The following is a 25109-nucleotide window of genomic DNA, read 5'->3' on the forward strand; positions in this document are numbered from 1 at the left end:
TGGAAAGCTCTTTTCTTTGATTTTCATACTAGATTTTAAATCTTGAAGATTTATAATTCATGTAGTAGTATCCTCTACAGCATATTGCAAAACCCTATTTAGTGTATAAAAAGGCGGTCGCTGGCAAAATCCTACATATGAGGGGGCAAAAGGGATTATCTTCTAATTACAAAAGGATGGAACAAAACAGCTTCTTCATGAGTCCTTTGCATGTACAGGCAAAAATGTAGCTTAGCTTTAGAAGCCCCTATCCACCACTGAACACATAGAAACATTTTAACATGGTTTCAAGATTCACCTGCCTCTGTAAACCTCCAGATGACACTGGAGGTTTGTTGTCATGTTCTCATAGTCATGCATTTCAGGTGGGAAAGCAAGTATGCAAGTAGCTCACAGGAAACTCTGCTTTCACATTGTGTCCCCAGCTTTAAGAGATTTACTTATCTATATAGAGAAGCTATATTCACATACAATTATAAACTAAGAAGTAAAATTGAACTAGTCTTATTCCCCATGTGGCCATTAAAACATTTTTGCTTTGATTTGATTTATTGTGTTTTGATTTATAGTGATTTAGACACTGAAAGACAAAAATAAATCTAAGAAGCTGCCTTATGCTGGATAAACTGTAATTTGTGACACAGACAAGCCATCAGACCAGTGGAAAAGTTAATTGTCTCTTTGGTATTAATTTCCCCCCTCCAAACAGACAAAACAGCTACTCCCCCTCCCATCTCTCCCTTCCTACATACTCAGGAGCAATAGTGGCTGATGAAAATGTGTAGAAAATTTGATAGGTAAGGAACCTTCATAATTTTTTAATTAAACTGTTGTGATTCTTTCCCCAGATTTAATAAGAGAACAGAACAGGGGAAAAGCTCCAAAAATAGATCCCAAAATGTCCTCTACTCTCACTGGGTGAGGACTCCTCATACCAATTATGGCTGTGACATTTCACGGGGCATCACTATGTGGCATGCTTCTTTTTTTTTGGGGGGGAGCTCCCACATATCTAAGTGGTAGTGATTCAAAGATTCAGTAGGAAAAACCTAACAGTACGATGTATACTGTTAAGCAGGTATTCTTTATTGTGGCACCGGGCACACAGGGGATTTCTCCTCCAAACGTGCACACCAGACACCCTGTTGCTTCAGGTTAAATACAATCACACATGTAAATATTCATTATATTTCTAGGAACTAATTAGCATATGTAAATATCTTTCACACATGTCTGTTAGCATCTTTGGGTGGTCTTCGGGGGTCCCAAGATGAAGGCCCATCCTCTTCATCATGCTGTTCACCGATTGACCTTTGTTTCTGCGCAAACTCAGTTCCAGGATCACGTATATCATGTCCTTCAGGGTGTTTGGCTCTAGTCTTGTTGCTCTCTGGGTGCCTCCTTATCTCTGTAGCTTGGCGCATTTGCCCTCCCAAGGCCGAGCTGTCTGGAGTAGAATTATTTAGGAGTCTCTTTTATCCCACAATTATCCCAATTATTTGCTGAGAACCAAGACCACTTTTGTTTCACTTAATTATTTTGTCTAACGACTAAGTGATAGCTTGTGCCCATGTCCTTCCACTACATTCCTTAATGAGAAAACAGGGATTAGTGTAACAGTTACATCGTTAGATCACTATGCATGCAGAAATACAAGTTACGGTACTAAAGACTACTAAAAACTAGAAAATACTAAGGCTTTTTTGTTATAGTTTCACGTTTCTTACAGTCCACTCTATCAGTAGTTAAGGCTAACGCATACTTGCTACTTTCCATTTCACCATAACAAAAAGCTTAAAAATCTAATGGTTTTTTTTTCAGTTGTGGCAAATATTAATTACACCCCAGAGTATCTTCAATGCAGCCTTGTAGGTTACCACTTATAACTGACATTATTGCATTATTTTGTGTGTCATTATCAGAGACAACCTCAATTTTGTCTGCATAATTCAAATATAACTGGGAAAAAAAAAAACCAAAACCAAAAAAAAAGAAAGAGAAAACTGGAGCCCAGCGAGTTAAGTGAAATATTTTGATTATTAAAGGGTGTCGGCAGGAACAAAATGGCAAAAGAGTACCCTAGAGTTTAAACGTTACTCCTTTCTTACTATCCCTTGTTGGAAGAAGATGTTCTGATTCTTTTAAAATACATTGTGTATGTCTGACTCTGTATCTATAAGGGAAGAAATAAGTGCTGTATGCCACTAGCATTTAGTATGAGGTCTGAAGCATTTTACATGCAGATTACAAGTTCAAATCCAATCCAGAAGTTTAATAGCAGGTCAACGTTTAGTCGTGCTTCCAAGCTTATGTGAAATTAATTAGTCCCAGTAGAATTTGTAGTAAACAGGATACAACATTACTACTAGAAGTAGCACTTAATTTGGCATTTTCAGGAAGTCAAGGGTTCCCTGGCCATAAAAATTTAAAGGGCAGCCCTGAAGCATACTGATGAAATAATTTAAGGAAGTTGGATATGCTTTGGTCCTGTGTTATGGATGGATGAGATATTATTATTTAGACCTTTTCATTCTGAGAACATGAGGTTCTTCAAGAACATTAGTCCCTTATTTAATAAGCAAAAATTGAAATAGGAAAGTTGTTGAAAAAGGTATTTTAATCTAAATATACTTGACATAATCCTTTTACAACAAGTCTTATATGTATGTCATGAACTGATATGCCAGAAAGTTAAAAGTGATACTACCACTGTTTTTCTACTCTGGCTTTATAAATAATTATTTTTAATCTTCTAAATCAGTATTAACATTTTAGAAGTGCAACCAATCAGTGTAAAAACTAATTTACATTTTTTCAGATGAAACCTAATGTTTACAAATACTTAATAAAACCAGATTTTTATGAGTAATGGAGGATATGAAGTGAAAGACTATGTTTAGAGAGTAGGGAAAATTAAGTGGAAAACGATGGATTACAAAACAGGAAAACAATTACCTGACCTTGTGAAGCTCTTTTTATATGGCTGGCTACTTCTACACTTCAATTTGATTATTATTTGCTGGTTTTATTCCTGAGAATTTGGGAAATCTGGGTGGCAGAACTTGTCACGGCTATGGCTGTCCGAAGCTTCAGGACACAATGTAAGGTATATCTGCTTATTTCAACTTTTGCCTATAAAGGACAAGAGCAAGTGTATGCAAAACATACTCTTTCTTGTAGTGGAACTTCTTTTCCTGCATAATTTTTTTATACATACACTGATTTTATTAGGCAAGTTTAACAAACATCAAGGTAAGAAATAGATCAACACTTGAGCCTGCAGAGACCCATTAACTAAATCAAGCAAGCAATGAAAAGATACTTTTTCCTTTTTGTTTTTAATTACTTCACATATTAAGAAGTGGAGCACTGAAAACATCTGGTGTATAATGCCAATGATCATGCTGTATCTACTTGAATTACCATCTCATCACAAGGCAAGTGCAGTTTAAAAAAGGAAAAATAATCGGGAAAACTTCATAAAAACAAAACAAAAAGTAACTTCACTTGACAGACCAAAATCTTTAGATGTGGTGACAGAGCAGTTATATAGGAAGTCAGTTCCCAGCAGCACAAGCTCTTCAGAAAAAGAAAGCATTTTTGCCACGTTTTCTGGCAGAGCGTACACCTGCGACTGAAGCCGGTGCACCAGCCTCCTCGGATGCCCCTTCACCCTCGGCTTTGGCCTCTTAATGCAGAACTACCGGTAAGCGCCTGCAGAGTATTACCACACCGAAGCCCCGCAGCGAACCCCGGTGGCGGACACCCAGGCGCCTACCACACCGCGGCACTGGAAGCGCGACCTAGGTGTTATACCTGGGCAAGCAGAGCCCTGCACTGTCACTCCAGGGAGTCCGACAACCCACAGCAGCTCTCACCCGACCTCTGGTACTTGAGGCCGTCGCCCGCCCCCGCTCCCTCCGCGTTGAGCGGCCCCAAGAACGCGAGACACCGCTTCGACACGGGAGAGGGGTCGCGGCCAAGCAGGGCCTCTCAGGAGCGACAACGGCCGCTCAGCCTCGCCTCGCCCGCCCACGCGCTCCTCCCGCCGGCAGTGCGGTTACAGGGCGGGGGAGGGGGTACCGGCCGCGGCGGTGGTTCCGCGGGCTTCTCCTCGCGAGAGTGGGCGAGGTTTCCGGTGTTGTGACTGTGGGGTCGTAAACATGGCGGTGAGTCTCCGCGCTCGCTCGTTGAGGCATCTCCGTATCCGAGGTAAGGGGCTCGGGCAGGCCGCTGTGGTAGGTTGCCTTCTTCGCCTCTTCCTCGGCGGCTCTTGCCCTATGCTGGTACCCAGCCATCCCCTTTGCTCCCTCCTCTTCCTCCTTCTCCGGCTCCTTACTCACCGTCAGTCTAACGCGTTTCTCTTCCCCATCCCCGCAGGTCGGAACGATAGCGGCGAGGAGAACGTCCCCCTCGATCTCAGCCGAGGTACGGGCCGGTGGGGCGGGGGTCGCCGCCTACCCTTTGCTGCGCGCCTGCCCGAGAAGGGGGGCCACTGGCGGCGAGTGGTGCCCTGGGCTGGCGCGGTGGCGGGGAGGATGGCAAGACGGAGCAGGGGTCGCCGGGTGCCGGTGCTGGTGCCCGGTCCGGTGTTCTGTAGTGAGCGGACCTGCCCGTAGGTGGAAGCCTCTCCTCAGCCCTCGCTGCCTGCGGGGCAGCGCGGGCGCCCCTCGGGCACCCCGGGGCTGTGCCGGGGGGGCCCCAGGGCTGGCCTCTCTCGGCCGCGGCGAGGGAAGCCCCTGCGTGTGGGCAGAGGCTTCTCGGGCGCTTCTGGAATTGTTTTCGAAGGGGGTAGTTGTTTGTAGACGGGGCTGTTTGCAGTGTCCGGCCCTCGGTGGGGCTGCCCACGCGGTACCTGTCGGCCTAGCCGCCGGAGTTCCTCCGACCGTGGCTCTGCTTGGCGGATCGGGACTGTGTGCCTCTGGTGAGCACCTAGGCGGTGACGGCTGGTCCTGCCTCAGTCCCTTGTCATATATCCGTACCTGTCCTAGGCAGGCTGGCCGCAGTGCTTGGCATGAGCCTCTTGCTGTGAGACTGGAAGGCACTCATCTCCCGTTTACTTGTTAAGTTCCAGAATGCCTTCCACTGCTCTCGGTGGAGTGGGGGGGATAAAAGGAAGGAAACAACATTTGCTACACGCTAACTAGTTGTCTCTTAGACGAATAGTAACTCGTTCCCTACCCAAATCTATAGCTTGGCTTGCTGAGGGTTAAGGTAAGTGTTAGACTCTCCCCAAGAGCTGAATAAAATGCAAAAAACAAACTGGCCCACTAGCAGTGATGATCTTCCCTGGGGCAGAAGATCTTGATCTGGGGGAGGGAATAACTGCTCTGCTTCAGGAGATCCAGGACTGCTGCTATCCTGAATAGATCCATTTTATGAGGAAGTAGGCAGGGAAATGACAGAAACAATAAGTGGACTGTGAAATGTAAAGGAAGTACAAATATTAGCAGCATCAATGAAGTTTTCAGCTTAGTATAAGGCTGTATCAACAATTCCACCTCTAATTCTTTTTTTCCTCAGTATGATCTGTTTTTAGAATTTTTTTATTAAGCAGTTTTACCATGGGCTGCATATATGTATCATATTTACAAATGTATTGTAGTTCCTGGGAAAATCTGTGAGTGTTTTTCAGTTTAAAGCAACAGGCTCTTATATCTCCTCCTACCCTATCTCCAAATGGACATGATTGCTTTAGTGCGATATTGTCTTTAGAATTAAAACAAGTGGAACTTTTGTCAATAAAATGTGGGCCAAAGGCCTTGACAATTCAGACATGACAATTATTATTGTAAGCAGTATTATCTGTTTATGAAATTTACAGAATCAGAATTTTAATGAACGAGTTTAGTAACCTTTTAATGTTGTGTAGCATACTGAATTGTTTTGATGTGAAAGAACAATACACAAAATTTAAATGCTGGAGCGGTTCCTATTTAGTGATGAACATGAGTTAGCATACAAGTCAGACCTTCGCTAGTCCATAGCTGTGGACTATATACTAACTCCGCTCTTTCCATGTGAGAAGCCAGTGCTGTTAAGTATTTCAGAACTAATAATAGATGTGGGGAGGGTGCTAGTCTTGTTTGTGCTGCTTTGGGTCCTACTTCTTCCTGGCTTTTTGTGCAGTAAGACTCGGGGAAGGCTTTGCTGCATGTAGAGCTGATATAACTTTCTCTGTATGTTTTTTGTTTGCTCTTTTCTCTGCTGCTGTAGTTGGAGGTTGTGCCCACATTTTCCCAGAACACACCATGTTGTTCTGTTATGTATTTTTACTATGGCTGGTATAGTAGATTTTACTCTTTGGAGCTTTTTGGTGCTCTGTATTTTCAAAAATGTTATATAATAATGTTTATGACAGATATTTTATATGATGGTGCATTGTGTGTGTATGTGTGTGTGAACACTCTATGTACAAGATTAGCCTGGTAAAAGATGGTAATGTAGAGTCTGTGGTTTGCTGTTTCTGTTCATTGGTTGGTTGGTTTTTGTTGGTTGGAGGTGTTTTGGGTGTTTTTGTTGGTTGGGGGGGTTTGGTGGGGGGGTTTTGGTGGGTTTTTTTTTGGGTGGTTTGTTTTTTTTTTTTAAATCTCCTGGGCCACTCATCCCCGCCTGTACCACATGACTTATTTTGATAAATCTTCTTTTGGGACAATGATTTTCTTAACTTTTTCCTAGAAAATCAGTTTGTTCAAAGGATGATCAACTCTGGAAAAATTGTCCCCAGCACAAATATGGTTGGGCATAATGTTGGTATAGCAAGAAAAAAAACTGTGCAGATACAGGTTAGACTGGTTGCTTTTGTCTACTTAAGGTCATATATTGCATCTTCTGTTGATTACAAAATTGCAATTAATAATTGGGATTCAGAGTACTCAAGTTATGGCCTAGCTTTATATTACCTGCTCAGAATAGAACAGAAAAGGAGGACAGACTCACCACCAGTGCAACTCCCATGGCAGTCATCTGGAAGGAATTGGCGATGGGATGAGGCAGACTGGTTTAATTAGACTACTGAAATCAAGCTCGTAACTTCTTAAGGCCAGAAAGGACAATTGGAATTATCAACCAGGTTATTGCATTCGGCAGGAATTATTACATTGAGTCCGGTTGTGGTTGTGTATGTAACCGTGCTACAAGTATTATATGCTTTTAGCATAATTCATCTTCAGCTTGGAATCCTTGTAAAACAGTCAGAGATGAATTACAGAAGCTTATATAGCTCTCAAAGCTCTGGGCACTGTAAAAGGCTTGTGTAATCCATGCTTCATTTGCTGCTAAGTTCTTTGCTCATCTCTGTAACTGAATCTACTTAAAACTGATTTTGAAAATTTGTTACTGTTTCAGTATTGCCTTATCCTATTGGGTGACCAACACCCCTTCCTTTGTTGGAGTTTCAGCTGTTGCCTTTGGGCTGTGAAGACCTGAACAGTTTGGAACTTGCCTAGTTGAGAGCAGTGTCTTAGAGTGCCTTATCTGTAGTCAGGCTCCTTTTAAATGTCCTTCCTTCAAGGGATCCCTGTTTTCTTGGATTCCTGTAGCTCTGAGCCTGCAATGGCTATTAGGAACTTCTCAGAGCTTGTTCATTTACTGAAGCTTTGGAGAGATACAAGGGTGCCAACTGCTGATGGTCGAGTGCTGTTCATGTCTGTATGTCTTAATTTCCTCCTTTTTGAGGGTAACAGGTACATTTCAGTCTTCATTTTCAAATATTATACTTTTTAATTATCTCCAGCATTGTTACTTTCATTTATTATTAATAAATGTGCATTATGAGATACTACTTTGATTTAGCAGCTTTTCTTGTATGACCAATACCTATATTTTGTAAATATTGAGTCTTCTAGCTATAACACGAGGCATATATGAATAAAGTAGCTGAGAAAACTGGCTTTTTTTTCCCAAGAGCGATTTTCACAAAATTGGCTTAGTGTTATCTGAAAAAATACACTTTTCCTCTTTTTCTTCCCTTCTCCATCATTTCCTTCTATGATGTAGGTAAAAATAAATACAAAAGTTACATTTAACTTCACAAGATCTGAACTATATTGCTTTTCTTGCTGTGCTTACATCACTTTAAATCATGATGTATTTGATTCCATGTGCCCACATGACAAACCATAATGCACTGCATGCAGGGCAAATGTCTTGGGATGCTATTTGCAGTTTACAGCCCATTAAAATGTTGGGCGTTTTTAAGGGTTATTTGTGGGATAGTTAAAAAAGGATGGATGAATTTGGTATCCAAATTCGGCTTGAGATTTGGTGACCATGCCATTTCCAGCTTCCTTCATCAGTATGGAAGAAACGGAGGGAGGGATGCTGCACGCCTGTCCGATACTGAGAGTTCAAGTAGTGGGGGAGGAAAAAACCCCTTTTGGAGTGCTTGTAGCAAGGTAGTAGGGAACTGATGCAGAGATGGTAGCTGATGTATACTTCCTTGGTGGCTCAAAGGCAGTTCTGCCAAACTAATGGCAAGACTGTTATAGAAAGCCTTTAAGTTCTTCTTTGCGTACTCTTGCAATACATAGTCCAGCTTGAAAATATGGACAAGTGGGGCTCCACTGCACCTCAGAAACACTGTTTTAAAAATACACAAAATGTGTGGGCACCTTTAACCCTCGCTTTGCGGTATGCCATCATTGTGATGGGTAACTATAACAGGATGCTTGCATTACAGCAAATTACACAGAGCAATAGCTCTTTTTTTGCTTCCTTGTCTGTGAATCTGAAAACGTAACAGGAGCAAGGCAGTATTTAGCAACATTTTTTTTCCATTTTTTCTGAAATATAGAGGGGCAACTTGAAAAACAGCTGGAGTGAGATCTTACTTGCCTTGCGGTCTGAGAAATTCTCTACTGGATCATCAAGTCCAACTGTCAACCCATCACCACCATGCCTACTAAACTATGTCCTAAAGTGCCATATCTACACATTTTTTGAACACCTCCAGGGATGGTGACTCCACCACTTCCCTGGGCAGCCTGTTCCAATGCTTGACAACCATTTCACTGAAGAAATTTTTCCTAAAATCCAAGCTAAACCTCCCCTGATGCAACTTGAGGTCATTTCCTCTCGTCCTATCACTAGTTACCTGGGAAAAGAGACCAACATCTACCTCTCTACAACTGCCTTTCATGTAGTTGTAGAGAGTGAGAAGGTCTCCCCTCAGCCTCCTCTTCTCCAGAATAAACAGCCCCAGTTCCCTCAGCTGATCCTCATAAGACTTGTGCTCTAGACCCCTCACCAGCCTCATTGCCCTTCTTTGGACACACTCCAGCACCTCAGTGTCCTTCTTGTGAGGGGGCCAAACCTGAACACAGTATTTGAGGTGCGACCTCACCAGTGCTGAGTAGAAGGGCACCAAGTCTGCCCTACTCCTGCTGGCCACACTATTCCTGATACAAACCAGGATGCCATTGGCCTTCTTGGCAACCTGGGCACGCTGCTTGCTCATGTTCAGCTGGCTGTTGATCAGTACCCGCCAGGTCCTTTTCTGCTGGGCAGCTTTCCAGCCACTCCTCCCCAAGCCTGTAGCATTGCATGGGGTTGTTACGACCAAAGTGCAGGACCCAGCACTTGGCCTTGTTGAAACTCATACAGTTGGCCTCGGCCCATCGATCCAGTCTGTCCAGATCCCTCTGCAGAGCCTTCCTACCCTCGAGCAGATCGACACTCCCACCCAGCTTGGTGTCATCTGCAAACTTCCTGAGGGAGCACTCAATCCCCTCATCCAGATGATTGATAATGATATAAAACAAGACCAGACCCAAAACTGAGCCCTGGGGAATACCACTCGTGACCGGCCGCCAGCTGGATTGAACTTCATTCACCATCACTCTCTGGGCTCATCCATTCAGACAGTTCTTTATCCAGCAAAGAGTACACCCATCCAAACCATGGGCCAGCTAGTTTCTCCAGGAGGATGCTGTGGGGAACAGTGTCAAAGGCCTTACTGAAGTCCTGGTAGACAACATCCACAGCCTTTCCTTCATCCACTAGGCGGGCGAGCTGGTCATAGAAGGAGATCAGGTTGGTCAAGCAGGTCCTGCCTTTCATGAACCCATGCTGGCTGGGCCTGATCCCCTGGTTGTCCTTCACATGCCTGGTGAGCGCACTCAAGATGAATCCCTCCATAACCTTGCCTGGCACCGAGGTCAGGCTGAGAGGCCTGTAGTTCCTTCTTGCAGATGGGTGTTACACTGCCGATCCTCCAGTGATCTGGGACCTCCCCTGTTAGCCAGGACTGCTGATAAATGATGGAGAGTGTGTTGGCCAGCTCCTCCCCCAGCTCCCTCATCACTCTTGGATGGATCCCATTTGGCCCCATAGACTTGTGAGTGTCCAGGTGGCATAACAGGTCATTAACTGCTTCCTTCTGGATTATGGGAGGTTTATTCTGCACTCCTTCCCTGTCTTCCAGCTCTGGGGGCTGACTACCCTGGGAATAACTGGTCTGACTATTAAAGACTGAGGCAAAGAAGGCATTAAGTACCTCAGCCTTTTCTTCATCCTTGTTGGCAATATCCGACAAAGAATGGAGATTCTCCTTGGCCCTCTTTCTGTTGTTGATGTATTTGTAAAAACATTTTTTGTTGTCCCTTACAACAGTGGGCAGCCTGAGTTCTAGCTGGGCTTTTGCCTTTCTAATTTCTTCTCTGCACAACCTAACAAGATCCATGTTCTCTTCTTGAGTAACCTGCCCTTTCTTCCAAAAGTGGTAAACTCTCCTTTTTTTCCTGAATCCCAGCAAAAGCTCCCTGTTCAGCCAGGCCAGTCGTCTTCCCCGCCGGTTCGTCTTGTGGCACATGGGGACAGCCTGCTCCTGTGCCTTTAAGACTTCCTCCTTGAAGAATGTCCAGCCTGCCTAGACCCCTTTGCCCTTCAGGACTCTCTCCCAAGGGACCCTCTCAACCAGCGTCCTGAACAGGCCAAAGTCTGCCCTCTGAAAGTCCATGGTGGTGGTTTTGCTGGCCCCCCTCTTCACCTGGAACCGAGAACTCTATCATTTCATGGTCGCTAAGCCCATGACAGCCTCCGACCATCACATCTCCCACCAGTCCTTCTCTGTTAGTAAACAGCAGGTCTAGCAAGGCACCTCCCCTGGTAGGCTCACTTACCAGCTGCGTCAGGAAGTTATCTTCCACACACTCCAGGAACCTCCTAGACTGATTCCTCTCTGCTGTGTTGAATTTCCAGCAGACGTCCGGTAAGTTAAAGTTCCCCCACGAGGACAAGGGCTAGCGATTGTGAGACTTCTGCCAGCCGCTTGCAGAATTCTTCATCTACCTCTTCATCCTGGCTGGGTGGTCTATAACAGACCCCCAGCAGGATGTCTGCCTTGTTGGCTTTCCCCCTCATCTTCACCCATAAGCATTCGACCTTGTCATCACAATCATCGAGCTCGATACAATTGTAGCACTCCCTAACATACAGAGCCACCCCACCGCCTCTCTTTCCTCACCTATCCCATCTAAAGAGCTTATAGCCATCCATCGCAGTACTCCAGTCATGCGAGTCATCCCACCATGTTTCTGTGATGGCAACCAAGTCATAGCTGTCCTGCTGCACGATGGCTTCCAGCTCCTCCTGTTTATTGTCCATGCTGCATGCATTGGTGTAGATGCACTTGAGCTGGGCTGTCGATCTCACCCCCAGCCCTGGCATGCCATTCCTGGGCTCATCTCTAATGAGCCTGGTTATATCCCCTTCCCCCTTCGAACCTAGTTTAAAGCCCTCTCGATGAGCCCCACCAGCTCATGGACAAGAATCCTTTTCCCCCTTTGAGACAGCTGGACTCCTTCTGTCGCCAGCAGGCCCGGTGCCGTGTAAACCTCCCCATGATCAAAAAAACCAAAATTCCACAGATGGCACCAGTCCCTGAGCCACCTGTTAACCAGGTGAGTTTTCCTGTCCCTTTCAGTGTTCTTCCTTGCCACTGATGGGACTGAGGAAAACACCACCTGTGCCCCTCATCCTTCAACCAGTCGTTCCAGTGCCCTGAAGTCCCTTTTGTTGGCCTTGGGACTTCTCTCCGTGATCTCATCACTGCCAACCTGCATAACCAACAGCGGGTAATAATCAGAGGGCCACACCAGACCAGGGAGTTTCCTAGCAACATCCCTAACCCGGGCCACAGGGAGGCAGCAGACTTCCCTGTGGGATGGGTCTGGTCGGCATATCGGGCCCTCTGTTCCCCTCAGAAGGGAATCGCATGTGACAACCACTCTTTTTTTTTTTTTCTTAGCCGGGGCAGTCATAATGCATGGGGCTGACTGACTCGCCCTGGGCAACCCCCTGGATGGACCTTCACCCACATCCTCATTTGCCGGGCCCTCTCATTCCAGAACCCTGTATCTGTTGCTTAAGGGCAACTGGGCAGGTGAGGGAGGCCGGGAGGGGATTCGCCTGCCACCCTGAGCAGGGGCCTGTTTCCATTCCCCCCTGTCTCTTTCTGCTTGGTGGCAAGAAGGTAGGGGGATCCTGTGCTTCTTGTGGAGCCGTCTCCTGCCTTGGCCTCAGGGGTGGTAGAGTGTGGCTCACAGAACCACAGAATCACAGAATGGTAGGGGTTGGAAGGGACCTCTGTGGGTCATCTAGTCCAACCCCCCTGCCAAAGCAGGGTCACCTACAGCAGGCTGCACAGGACCTTGTTCAGGCGGGTCTTGAATATCTCCAGAGAAGGAGACTCCACAACCTCCCTGGGCAGCCTGTTCCAGGGCTCCGTCACCCTCAGAGGGAAGAAGTTCTTCCTCATGTTCAGGCGGAACTTCCTGTGCTTCAGTTTGTGCCCATTGCCCCTTGTCCTGTCACTGGGCACCACTGAAAACAGCTTGGCCCCATCCTCCTGACACCCACCCTTCAGATATTTATAAGCATTTATTAGGTCCCCTTGCAGCCTTCTCTTCTTCAGGCTGAACAAGCCCAGCTCCCTCAGCCTCTCCTCGTAGGAGAGATGCTCCAGTCCCCTCACCATCCATGTAGCCCTCCGCTGGACTCTCTCCAGTAGCTCCTCATCTTTCTTGAACTGGGGAGCCCAGAAGTGGACAGAGTACTCCAGATGGGGCCTCACTAGGGCAGTGTAGAGGGGAAGGAGAACCTCCCTCGTCCTGCTGGCCACACTCCTCCTAATGCATCCCAGGATCCCATTAGCTTTCTTGGCAGCCAGGGCACACTGCTGGCTCATGGTCAACCTGTCGTCCACCAGGACACCCAGGTCCCTCTCTGCAGAGCTGCTCTCCAGCAGGTCCACCCCAAGCCTGTACTGATGCATGGGGTTGTTCCTCCCCAGGTGCAGGACCCTGCATTTGCCTTTGTTGAACCTCATCAGGTTCCTCTCTGCCCAACTTTTCAGCCTATGCATGTCACGCTGAATGGCAGCACAGTCTTCTGGTGTATCTACCACACCTCCCAGTTTGGTGTCATCAGCAAACTTGCTGAGGGTACACTCTAACTCTTCATCCAGGTCGTTGATGAAGAAGTTAAACAAGACTGGGCCCAGTACTGACCCCTGGGGGACACCACTAGTTACAGGCCTCCAACTAGACTCAGCGCCGCTGATGACAACCCTCTGAGTTCTGCCATTCAGCCAGTTCTCAATCCACTTCACCGACCACTCATCTAGCCCATACTTCCTGAGCTTCCCAAGGAGGATATTATGGGGGACTGTGTCGAAAGCCTTGCTGAAGTCGAGGTAGACAACATCCACGGCTCTCCCTTCGTCTACCCAGCCAGTCATGTCATCGTAGAAAGCTATCAGATTGGTCAGGCATGATTTCCCCTTGGTGAATCCATGCTGACTACTCCTGATAACCTTCTTTTCCTCCACTTGCTTGATGATGGCCTCCAGGATAAGCTGCTCCATCACCTTTCCCGGGATGGAGGTGAGGCTGACCGGCCTGTAGTTCTCTGGGTCCTCCTTCTTGCCCTTTTGGAAGACTGGAGTGACATTGGCCTTTCTCCAGTCCTCGGGCACCTCTCCTGTCCTCCAGGACCTCTCAAAGATGATGGAGAGTGGCTCAGCAATGACATCCGCCAGCTCCCTCAGCACTCATGGGTGCATTCCATCGGGGCCCATGGATTTGTGGACGTCCAGATCGCTTAAGCGATCCCTCACACAGTCCTCCTCGACCAAGGGAAAGTCGTGCTCTTTGTAGGCTTCTTCTCTTACCTCCAGGGCCTGGGATTCCTGAGGGCCAGTCTTAGCACTGAAGACTGAAGCAAAGAAGGCATTCAGTAACTCTGCCTTCTCTGCATCCTCCGTCACCAGGACACCCGCCTCGTTCAGCAGCGGCCCCACATTGTCCCTAGCCTTCCTTTTGCTGCTGGTGTAGTTGAAGCAGCCCTTCCTGTTGTTTTTGACATCCCTTGCCAGCTTCAGTTCCAGGTGGGCCTTGGCCTTCCTCATCACATCCCTGCATGCTCTGACCACATTCCTGTATTCTTCCCAAGTGGCTTGCCCCTCTTTCCACTTTACATGGACCTTTCTCTACCACCTGATCTCTGCTAGAAGCTCCTTGTTTAACCATGCAGGTCTCCTGCCTCCTTTGCTCGATTTCTTTCTCATGGGGATGCACCACTCCTGAGCATGGAGGAAGTGACGTTTAAAGAGCGACCAGCACTCTTGGACCCCCCTGCCTTCGAGAGCCCTGGCCCACGGGATTCCTCCCAGTAGCTCCTTGAAGAGGCCAAAGTTAGCCCTCCTGAGGTCCAAGGTTTTGATGCTGCTTATCGCCCTGCTTCCTCCACACAGGATCCTGAACTCCACCATTTCAGGGTCACTGCAGCCGAGTCTACCTCCGACCTTCACATCCTCCACCAGTTCCTCCTTGTTTGTTAATACAAGGTCCAGCAGAGCGCCTTTCCTTGTTGGTTCCTCCACCACTTGTATCAGAAAGTTATCATCTATGCTCTGTAGGAACCTCCTGGATTGCGCCTGCCTAGCTGTGTGGTCTTCCCAGCTGATGTCAGGGTGGTTGAAGTCCCCCATGAGAACCAGGGCCTGTGATTGTGAGGCTGCTTGTAGCTGCCTGTAGAAGGCCTCATCAACTTCCTCCTCCTGGTCAGGTGGCCTGTAGTACACACCCACAATAACATCACCCATATGAGCCTGTCCCTTAATTCTAACCCACAAGCTCTCAACTTGTTCCTCATTTGCCCCCAGGCCAAGCTCAATGCATTCCAGTTGCTCCCTCACATATAAAGCAACTCCACCACCTCTCCTTGTTGGCCTGTCTTTCCTAAAGAGTCTGTAGCCATTCATGACAGCATGCCAGTCATGCGAGTTGTATTGCTCCAGCAATTTATCTCCCTCTCACACTCCCTGATGCTCCTTAACCTCTGCACTTCCTCTTTCAGCTCTGCCACCAGGCTGAACAGATCATTTACGTGGTCAAACTGAACACAGCTGTTGTCTCTGCTGTCCTCTGTTACAAGTGCCAGTTTAGGCACTCCCTGCAGCCGGAGACCTGGACAGCTCTGTGTTTGTGTGGCACCGCTGTCTGGGTCGACACACTCCTTCTGGCGATCATCTGCCTGCTCTGGCATGGGGTGCTCCCCGGGCTGCAGGTGGATATCTGCTCCACCATTAACCTCCATGGACTGCAGGGGAACAACCTGCCTCACCATGGTCTTCATCACGAGTTGCAAGGGAAGGCTCTCTGCTCCGACATTTCGGGCACCTCCTCCCCCGTCCTTCTTCACTGACATTGATGTCTGCAGAGATGTTTCTCTCGCATATTCTCACTCCTCTCTTCTGGCTGCAGTTGCTGTGTGCGCAGTAACTTTTTCCTCTTCTTAAATATGTTATCACAGAGGTGCTACCACCATCACTGACTGGCTCAGCCTTGGCCAGTGGCGGGTCTGTCTTGGAGCTGATTGGCATAGGCTCTATTGGACATGGGGGAAGCTTCTCTCAGTATCTCACAGAAGCCTCCCCTGTGGCCCCCCTGCTACCAAAACCTTGTCATGCAAACCCATAATATCTGGATAGTAAGCATTGCTATATATTTGTAAATATATGCAAACCCAATGCAGCTGAAAACAGGAACAATAGAAACACATCCCTCTTCATAATTACAGTAAATAAGGAAGGTATGTCAGTGATAGCCTTCCCAGAAAGTAATACATCAGATATTTGCCCAGTCTCATGATCTTCATGTATACTTTACCAATTACCTGGCAATCTTGGATTTTTTTACCCTAATAACATAGAACAGATGCTTAATATCAGGTAGAGTGGTGTGGTTTGTGTGTGTTTTGTTTGGGAGGGGGTTTTGGTTTTTTCCCTCTTAAAAGTAGGACGAAGTGAAATAGTTATCATGAAAAATGGCTGTTTACAAACTGGTTATAGCCATACAAACCAAAACACTGCAGAAAAGAAGAGGGTTCAAAATGGTTACAGGATGGCTTGAGTATTTATGTTGAAATGATGACTGACTAATTTTTGGGAATGTACTGAAAAACCTGATATGCTTTTTATTTTTCATTCTAATTGAGACTTCTGCCTGAGACTTTTTAAAAATAACAATAAATGACAGGAATCATCTACCTTAAAACCACCTAGCATCTTACAGTTAAGACATAAGCATGTGACTCGAGGCTTTGATGACTACACAATAGATTACATAAAATAAGAGGTTTGCTTTTCATTAGAAGTGATTTTTACAGCATGCAGGTAGCCAGATGCTTATACCATGGTGCAGGTTACTGCATACTGAGCAGTGCTTCTGTGATGATTTCTTATACAGAAGGTAAGGTGCTGTAACACTGCTACACAAGTACTGGCTGATATTTGACAGATTGTTTTAACTGGAGCACTTTTAACTTCCACTCTCACGATAAAATGTATTTTGCTTTGTTCTAGTTTAAAAATCTGTAGTATATTCATGTATACTGCAGAAACGATTTTTTTTTTTTCATTTGCCAACCTTCTGTTGTGATGAAAAATTTGGGTAGAATGGATCAGAAAAAAAGTAGGGGTTAGCAGAACTTCAGAGCATGATTAGTAAAGAGTGTATTCACTAAATCCTTGTAGCTGGTGAAAAGGAGGAATGCTGATAAAGATGTATAAATGAGAAAGTGAGAAAATGGAGTAAAAAAACCCCACAAAACTCAACCAAAAAAGCTCCAGTCCCAAAGAACAAAAAACTCTACTTACAGTTGTATTTTCTTAGTTATGTGACTGAATTTTCCTGTTAGCACATACCTAAGAGCTCTGGAGGACTCATGTTTTTATGCTTTTGTTATATTCATCAGAGTGTAGCAAGCTGCATCTCAGCAGTGGCTTGAATAGGTTTGGGTAACTGAATATTTGAGGAAGTCTCTTCACCCAAATTCTACCTGAATAGCAGTGTCGTTGGAATCAACGTTGTTCATTAATAAATTAGTCTGAGTGATGGAGCCTTTATGAAAGTTTTCCTAAAAGGGGAGATTTTGTTTCTAGAATAGAATATTTCAGTTGGAAGGGACCTACAACGATCATCTGGTCCAATTGCCTGACCACTTCAGGGCTGACTAAAAGTTAAAACATGTTATTAAGGGCATTTTCAAAATGCCTCTTAAACACTGACAGGCTTGGGGCATTGACCACGTCTCTAGGAAGCCTGTTCCAGTGTTTGACCACCCTCTCGGTAAAATGTTGGGGTCGATGTAGTTTGAGAGTTAGCATGACTAGGCCTCTTAAGCAAAACAGTTAGCATAGGCCGCTGGAAAGGACAGCTAAGAATAACAATTGAGAAAGTTCTGATAGTGCACATGATGTGGGTTAGCAAAAACAAGATGTGTTCAAGGACGTGCAGGTGGTCTGTTGCTACTGGCGTTAGTGCATAGTTACCAATCATAAGGGAATATGGGGTGCATGAACAGCGCGATTTATGTCTGTAGCCTATCCGAATAAGCGTGATCGCATATGCAGATATGAAAAATGTATATAACCACGCAAGCAGACCAATAAATTGAACTGACTGTGCATTGTATCAATGTGTGAGAGTCATTCCTGTCCCTGCATGGATGCTGAAACTTGACATTGTGGTGACCCCGACGTGATACCACAGCTGAAGAAGGCAGGGGACTGCCGACCGGCGAGGTAAGCTGGGCTGCCCGAGAGAGGCGGGAGCGGACCCGCGGCATGCCGGGGGGGCGTGAATATCGGCAGTATGGGTTCCACTGTATCAGTGTTGGAAAAGGCGGCGCAGAAAAGCCTGCTGGAATTGGCGGATTGAGCCAACGTGAAGTTAACTGAAGGAATCAGTGTTGGAAAAGGCGGCGCAGAAAGCCTGCCGGAATTGGCGGATCGAGCCAACGTGAAGTTAACTGAAGGAGAGATATCGGGTCTATTATTGTGGTACCGCAGACGAAAGCTGATAGCAATGACAGATCGGTTGTTTGACTTGGATGTGTGGCAGAGAATCGGGGACTCTGTGCAGGTCGGCAACAAAGAGGAACGATTATTAGCCCCTGTTTTTCGAGCTGTCAAAAGCATGATCAGCTGAAAGGAACGAAAGCTCCACTTAAAGATTTTACAGAGAATTTTGAAAGAACAAAGTCTTGCAGTTTAAAATCCCTGAGGAAATCATTACTTGGAAATCATACAGCTTTAAATGCTCTAAAACTCGTAGAAACTATCTTAGAAGCGGCTGCTACTCCTCCACCGTTATCTCAAAAGCAAGGAAAGAGCTGCAGTCTTTTGAAATTTAACCCTACATACGATGAAACTCCTAACCCAACATGAGAAATGCAGGAGGTAAATCTGCCAGAACCTGACGATCCTTTAAATCCAGAGAAACGGGAAGTGGGGTGCAAAATCCGGCACCCCGAAAGTGTGCAACAGGGTCCCTCTACAGCAATTGGCGTACCCGACCTGAGATCAAAGCAGGGTCAATTCCAGCATAAAACCGCTCAGTCCATCAGACACAGCACAGCCCGCAGCGCCAGCGACCACCACACCAGATGGGTCAGCGAACCTCACACCTGGTGGGGCACGCGGCCCCCCCCGGACAACCGGCGGCATGGTGCGGACCGGGCCCCCCCCCCCCAATCCCAGCGCGCCGGCCCGTCCCGGCCAGCCCAGAAGTGGCACAGCAAGAACCATCTTCCTGACATTCAAGGACTTGGTTGGAAAAAGTGTGTATAATTCAATTACTGCAGTAGAATTCCTTGTATCCTTATCGCTGCAAACTGTTCTAGCTGATTATGATATTAATGTATGCTAATGAGTTCTTGAGAGTGCCTGCTTTCTGGGGCTCCAGAGTTAAGTTTTGGAGAGTGAATTATTTTGCTGCTTTCTGGTAATAGATTTTGGGTACCCAGGTAGGACCCTGCTCTTGAACATCAATGGTCTGAGGGATCGCAGGACCTCCAGCCGGCACCAAGGGATTCTCGGGGAGAACCTCTGATCCCTGGACCAAAAAGGTTATGAGCAGGAACCATTAATAAGGCAAAGGCATTCTTCTGGTATTGTTTTTGTTGCCTGCCTGCTAGTCATAGTGAAAGCTTCACAGCATTGGGCTACATTGCTGGGGAGAAGTGAAAGTGCCCTTCCTAAAACAGAATTGAAAAGAGAGTACTCTTCCTGAAACTGAGGCTTGGGAATTTGTCTGTTAAGTGTTGAATGTTATTGTAAGTCCTTGTCTGTTCATAAGTCTTTGCATTGCAAAAAAAAAAAAAAAAAAAAAATCATAAGTCTTTGCAACATTTGGATTTAAGTTGAAAACTTGGTGTGCTTGTGAATGTGCGGTCGCGACTATAAATGTGTGGTTTTATGTGTTTGTTGTCATAGTGTTTGTATTTCTGTGTTCTGATGGATTTATTTGGTTTCTGTGATCTAACGGATTTGTCTGGACTAAGTAACTGCCTTTGCATCTTTGGTTTGGTGAGTTCTGCAGGTATTGTATATAGTTAATGAGCTATACCCTTAGATACATTGATTTTAGCCTAGGTGATTAATATGAATACAGGTTATGGTATGCACTTCACATCTATATATCTTTTTATTAGCATTTGTGTTCTTCTGTTTGAGCGTTGCACTGTAGCGGGGCTGTTACTGGACCATAAAGCCAATAGTGATGCTTAGGCGTGTCAATGTAGCACTTGCTTTAAGTTCATTAAATAAAAAAGGGGGAGATGTAGAGGAAGCAGTGATTATATTGGTTCCGTGTATAATATGCATAACACAAAAGGCACTAGAGGCAACTGTGAAGAAAAATTTTGTGATGCAACTAACACCAATTGAGCAAATGTTTTTAAGGCAATGATAAGATAGCTTAGCTTTTTTTGAAAAGAAAAAGGGGGAGATGTTGGGGTCGATGTAGTTTGAGAGTTAGCATGACTAGGCCGCTTAAGCAAAACAGTTAGCATAGGCCGCTGGAAAGGACAGCTAAGAATAACAATTGAGAAAGTTCTGATAGTGCACATGGTGTGGGTTAGCAAAAACAAGATGTGTTCAAGGATGTGCAGGCGGTCTGTTGCTACTGGCGTTAGTGCATAGTTACCAATCATAAGGGAATATGGGGTGCATGAACAGCGCGTGATTTATGTCTGTAGCCTATCCGAATAAGCGTGATCGCGTATGCAGATATGAAAAATGTATATAACCACGCAAGCAGACCAATAAATCGAACTGACTGTGCATTGTATCAATGTGTGAGAGTCATTCCTGTCCCTGCATGGATGCTGAAACTCGGCAGTAAAGAAATGCTTCCTAATGTCCAGTCTGAACTTCCTCTGGTGCAGCTTTGAACCATTCCCACACATCCTGTCACTGGATCCCAGGGAGAAGAGATCAGCACTTCCCTCTCCACTTCCCCTCCTCAGGAAGCTGTAGACAGCAAAAAGATTCTAAATTTACTGGTTTTGTTCTTCACTATCTAGACTTCTCTAAGCTCCTTGGTTTTGTCCGAGTGCTACTTATTGTTACTGTTTTGGCCACATCTGACCATTTATTCAGCTGCTCTGGAATGTTTCAGGAAGCTACTTTTTTTTGTTATTTTATTTTTATTTTGTAGAAATTCAAGACACTTAATTGTCTGAGGTGTAAAATGAAAAGCACAAAGATTTTGAATTCCCTTTCAGTTGGAGAAATGGGTAGATAACAAATTTCATGCTGTTTATCAGTGATGCTTTGAGGAACCTTGTGAGTCTAAGACCAAAAGGATAGCAAAGATGAGATAGGACAGTTACCCACCCATACTATAAATGGCTACTGGGAGTTAGCACTTGTTTGGTTAATATGAAAGAGGTACATCTCTATACCCAATATATATAGATTTTGTTTGTTGTGAAATGAACTACAGCTGTTGATTTAAGAATACATAATGATCAGTAGGAGATACTTGTGCATAGATGTACAGTATTTAAAACAAAACAATATGGCCTTGATTTATGGAAAAATATAATTACTATAAAAGAGTAACAAAGAATAGTTTAATTAATCTCTTCATGAAAAGATTTATGGTGACCATGTGGTGAAGGGCTCCGGAGCGAGGGATCTCGCCGGGGGAACCTTTTCTAAGCGGCAGAACTGCCGAGACATGTGCCCAGGGAGAGAGAGGGTGCCCCCCCACCCCAAGACTGGGAAGTGCTGAGACCTTATGAGTGGTGGCTCTGACTCAGCGTGGGCAGGGACAAAAGTGATGGCAGCACCCTCCCCCTCCAACAAAAGCAGCCCCTGGGGAGCATGAGCGACCCAGAGCTCGGCGAACAGGATGGGCAAACAGGGCGTGGCACATCAGCCAGGGCATGGCGCGGCAGTTTGCGCAGACAGGGCAAGCAGGCAGGGCCCCAAGGCTCGGCCAGCTCCCCGGGTAAATTCAACTGGTGATCAGCTCAGCTAGGAGACATCGAGGTATGTTTTCCACTCGTCTGAAAGCCGTCACCAGGAGGAATATGGCGACCCAGACAGAGCTCCCACATAAACAGGCAGCTGTGCAGGTCTCTGGCTGTAGGGAGTGCCTGAGCCTGTCACTGGTATCAGAGGGCAGCAGGCAGAACGCCTGCATGCGCTGTGACCAGGTAAATGAGCTGCTCAGCCTGGTGGCAGAGCTCAAAGAGGAGGTAGAAAGGTTAAGGAGCATCAGGGAGTGTGAAAGGGAAATAGACTGGTGGAACCATGCCCTGCCATCCCCGAAACAAGTGCAGAGGATGGTCCCTCCACGAGAAGCAGAAGATCCCCTGCCCTCTCGCCACCAGGCAGAAGGAGAGGACCTGAGAGAGAGGGCGGAATGGAAACGGATGGTTCCTGCTCGGGGCGGCAGGCGAATCCCCTCCCAGCCTCCCTCTCCACCCCAGATGCCCTTACACAATAGGTATGAGGCTCTGGAACTGGAGGGCCAGGCAAATGACGCGGTGGACAAAGGCCCACGCACGGGGTTGCCCAGAGCTAGGCAGTCAGCCCCATGCATCACGACTGCCTCCACGAAGAAAAAAAGAAGGGTAATTGTCATAGGTGATTCCCTTCTGAAGGGAACAGAGGGCCCGATATGCCGACCGGACCCATCCCACAGGGAAGTCTGCTGCCTCCCTGGGGCCTGGGTGAGAGATATCACTAGGAAGCTCCCTGGTCTGGTACAGCCCTCTGACTATTACCCGTTCTTAGTTGTTCAGGTTGGCAGTGATGAGGTTAGGGACAAAAGCACAAGGGAAATCAAAAGGGACTTCGGGGCACTGGGGCGACTGGTTGAGGGATCAGGAGCACAAGTAGTGTTCTCCTCTATCCCTCCAATTTCAGGGGAAGATGAGGGAAGAAACAGGAGGAGTCAACAGATCAATACCTGGCTCCAAGCCAGGTGTCATAGGCAAAATTTGGGGTTCTTTGATCATGGGTCAGTTTACATGGCACCAGGCCTGCTGGCAACACTTGTCGCAAAAGGGGAAGAGGATCCTAGCTCAGGAGTTAGCAGGGCTCATTGATAGGGCTTTAAAACAGATTTGAAGGGGGAAGGGGATAAAACCAGGCTAGCTAGTGAAAAGCCTGGGGGTGGCAACTCAGCTGTTAGTGGATGGTGTGCTAGTGAGGACCTTCATTCTGCTGAGTCAGTGAGGGTACGGAATAGGGAGCTGTGCGGCAGCAACGGTACAGCTTCATCAGGGGCTCAACTCAAATGCCTTTATGCAAATGCACGTAGCATGGGGAATAAACAAGAGGAGCAAGAGATGTGTGCACATCTGTGGGGCTATGATATCTTTGGCATCACGGAGACGTGGTGGGACAGCTCCTATGACTGGTGTATTGGGATGGGAGGATACAGGCTCTTTAGGATAGACAGGCAGGGGAGACGAGGAGGAGGTGTCGCCCTCTATGTCAAAGATCAGCTGGAGTGCATGGAGCTCCGCCTGGGATTGGATGAGGAGCCCATGGAGAGCTTATGGGTCAAGATTAAAGGCAGGGTAGGGACCGGTGACATTATAGTGGGGGTCTGCTACAGGCCACCTGACCAGGACGAGTGAGCGGATGAGGCCCTCTATAGGCAGATAGGAGAAGCCTCACATTCACAAGCCCTGGTCCTCATGGGGGACTTCAACCACCCTGACATCTGTTGGAGGGACAACACAGCAGGGCACAGGCAAGCCAGGAGGTTCCTGGAATGCGTTGAGGACAACTTCCTCCTCCAAGTGACAGAGGAGCCCACAAGGAGAGGTGCGATGCTGGACCTTGTTCTCACCATCAAGGAAGGGCTGGTGGGGAATGTGAAGCTCAAGGGCAGCCTTGGCTGCAGTGACCACGAAATGGTGGAGTTTAAGATCCTTAGGGCAGCGAGGAGGGTGCGCAGCAAGCTCGCTACCCTGGACTTCAGGAGAGCAGACTTTGGCCTCTTCAGGGATCTGCTTGGTAGAATACCATGGGATAAAGCCCTGGAGGGAAGAGGGGCCCAAGAAAGCTGATCAGTATTCAAGGATCACCTCCTCCAAGATCAGGAGCAATGCATCCCAACCAAGAGGAAGTCAGGCAGAAACGCCAGGAGGCCTACATGGATGAACAAGGAGCTCCTGGCCAAACTCAAGCAGAAAAAGGAGGCCTACAGAGGATGGAAGCAAGGACAGGTAGCTTGGGAGGAATACAGAGAAATTGTCCGAATAGCCAGGGAGCAAGTTAGGGAAGCTAAAGCCCTGACAGAATTAAATCTGGCTAGGGATGTCAAAGGGAACAAGAAAGCCTTCTGTAGGTATGCCAGTGATAGAAGGAAGACTAGGGAAAATGTGGGCCCTCTCTGGAAGGAAGCTGGAGACCTGGTTACCCGGGTGTTATGGTTTGACTGCAGCCGGCAACAAAAGCGCCACGCGGCCACCACTCCCTCCGCTGGGGTGCGGAGGAGAATGGAAAGAAACAGGCAGAAATTGGTGGGTCGGGATAAGGGCAGTTTAACAGAACAGCAAACAAAGGGAACAGGAACAACGATACAGAAAAGGGGAATACACAAAACAAAACAGCCCGCAGAGAAAGCCGCTCTTACTGCCCACTGCCGCCGCGCGCTCCCCAGCTGCAAGAGAGTTCCCGCCGCCCAGCTCCCCCCCAACCGGAACCCAGCATGACGGCACATGGTATGGAATACCCTGCTCTGTTTGGCCAGGTGGGGTCAGCCCGCCCAGCTGTGTCCCTTCCTGGATTCTGGTGAAAATTAACCCTGTCCTGGCCAAACCCAGGACACTGGGATGTGGAGAAAGCTGAGGTGCTTAATGACTTTTTTGCCTCAGTCTTCAACAGCAAGTGCTCTAGCCACACCGCCCAAGTTGCAGAAGGCAAAGGCAGGGACTGGGAGAATGAAGAACTGCCCACTGTAGAAGACCAGGTTCGACACTGCCTAAGGAACCTGAAGGTGCACAAGTCCATGGGGCCTGATGAGACGCATCCGCGGGTCCTGAGGGAACTGGCGGACGAAGTTGCCAAACCACTCTCCATCATATCTGAGAGGTCGTGGCGGTCTGGGTGGGTCCCCACCGACTGGAGAAGGGGCAAGATCACCCCCATTTTTAAAAAGGGAAGAAAGGAAGACCCAGGGAACTGTAGGCCAGTCAGCCTCACCTCTGTGCCTGGCAAGATGATGGAGCAGATCCTCCTCGAAACCATGCTAATGCACATGGATAACAGGGAGGTGATTTGGGACAGCCAACATGGG

The 25109-nt window shown here is 47.0% G+C and overlaps 1 protein-coding gene across 1 annotated transcript in view; it reads left to right on the top strand.

Annotated features, from left to right (window-relative positions):
* The first annotated feature begins 4159 nt into the window (after window positions 1–4159).
* The window catches only part of LOC142365591 (rapamycin-insensitive companion of mTOR-like), a 127131-nt gene continuing 106181 nt past the window's right edge, over window positions 4160–25109 (top strand). Inside the window, exons 1-2 of the mRNA XM_075446498.1 lie at window positions 4160–4212; window positions 4381–4428. Coding sequence (XP_075302613.1) covers window positions 4164–4212; window positions 4381–4428 — 97 coding nt within the window. The 5' untranslated portion in view covers window positions 4160–4163. The remainder of the gene's footprint in view (window positions 4213–4380; window positions 4429–25109) is intronic.

The sequence above is a fragment of the Opisthocomus hoazin genome, chromosome W (assembly GCF_030867145.1).
Source record: "Opisthocomus hoazin isolate bOpiHoa1 chromosome W, bOpiHoa1.hap1, whole genome shotgun sequence".
Lineage (NCBI taxonomy): Eukaryota > Metazoa > Chordata > Aves > Opisthocomiformes > Opisthocomidae > Opisthocomus > Opisthocomus hoazin.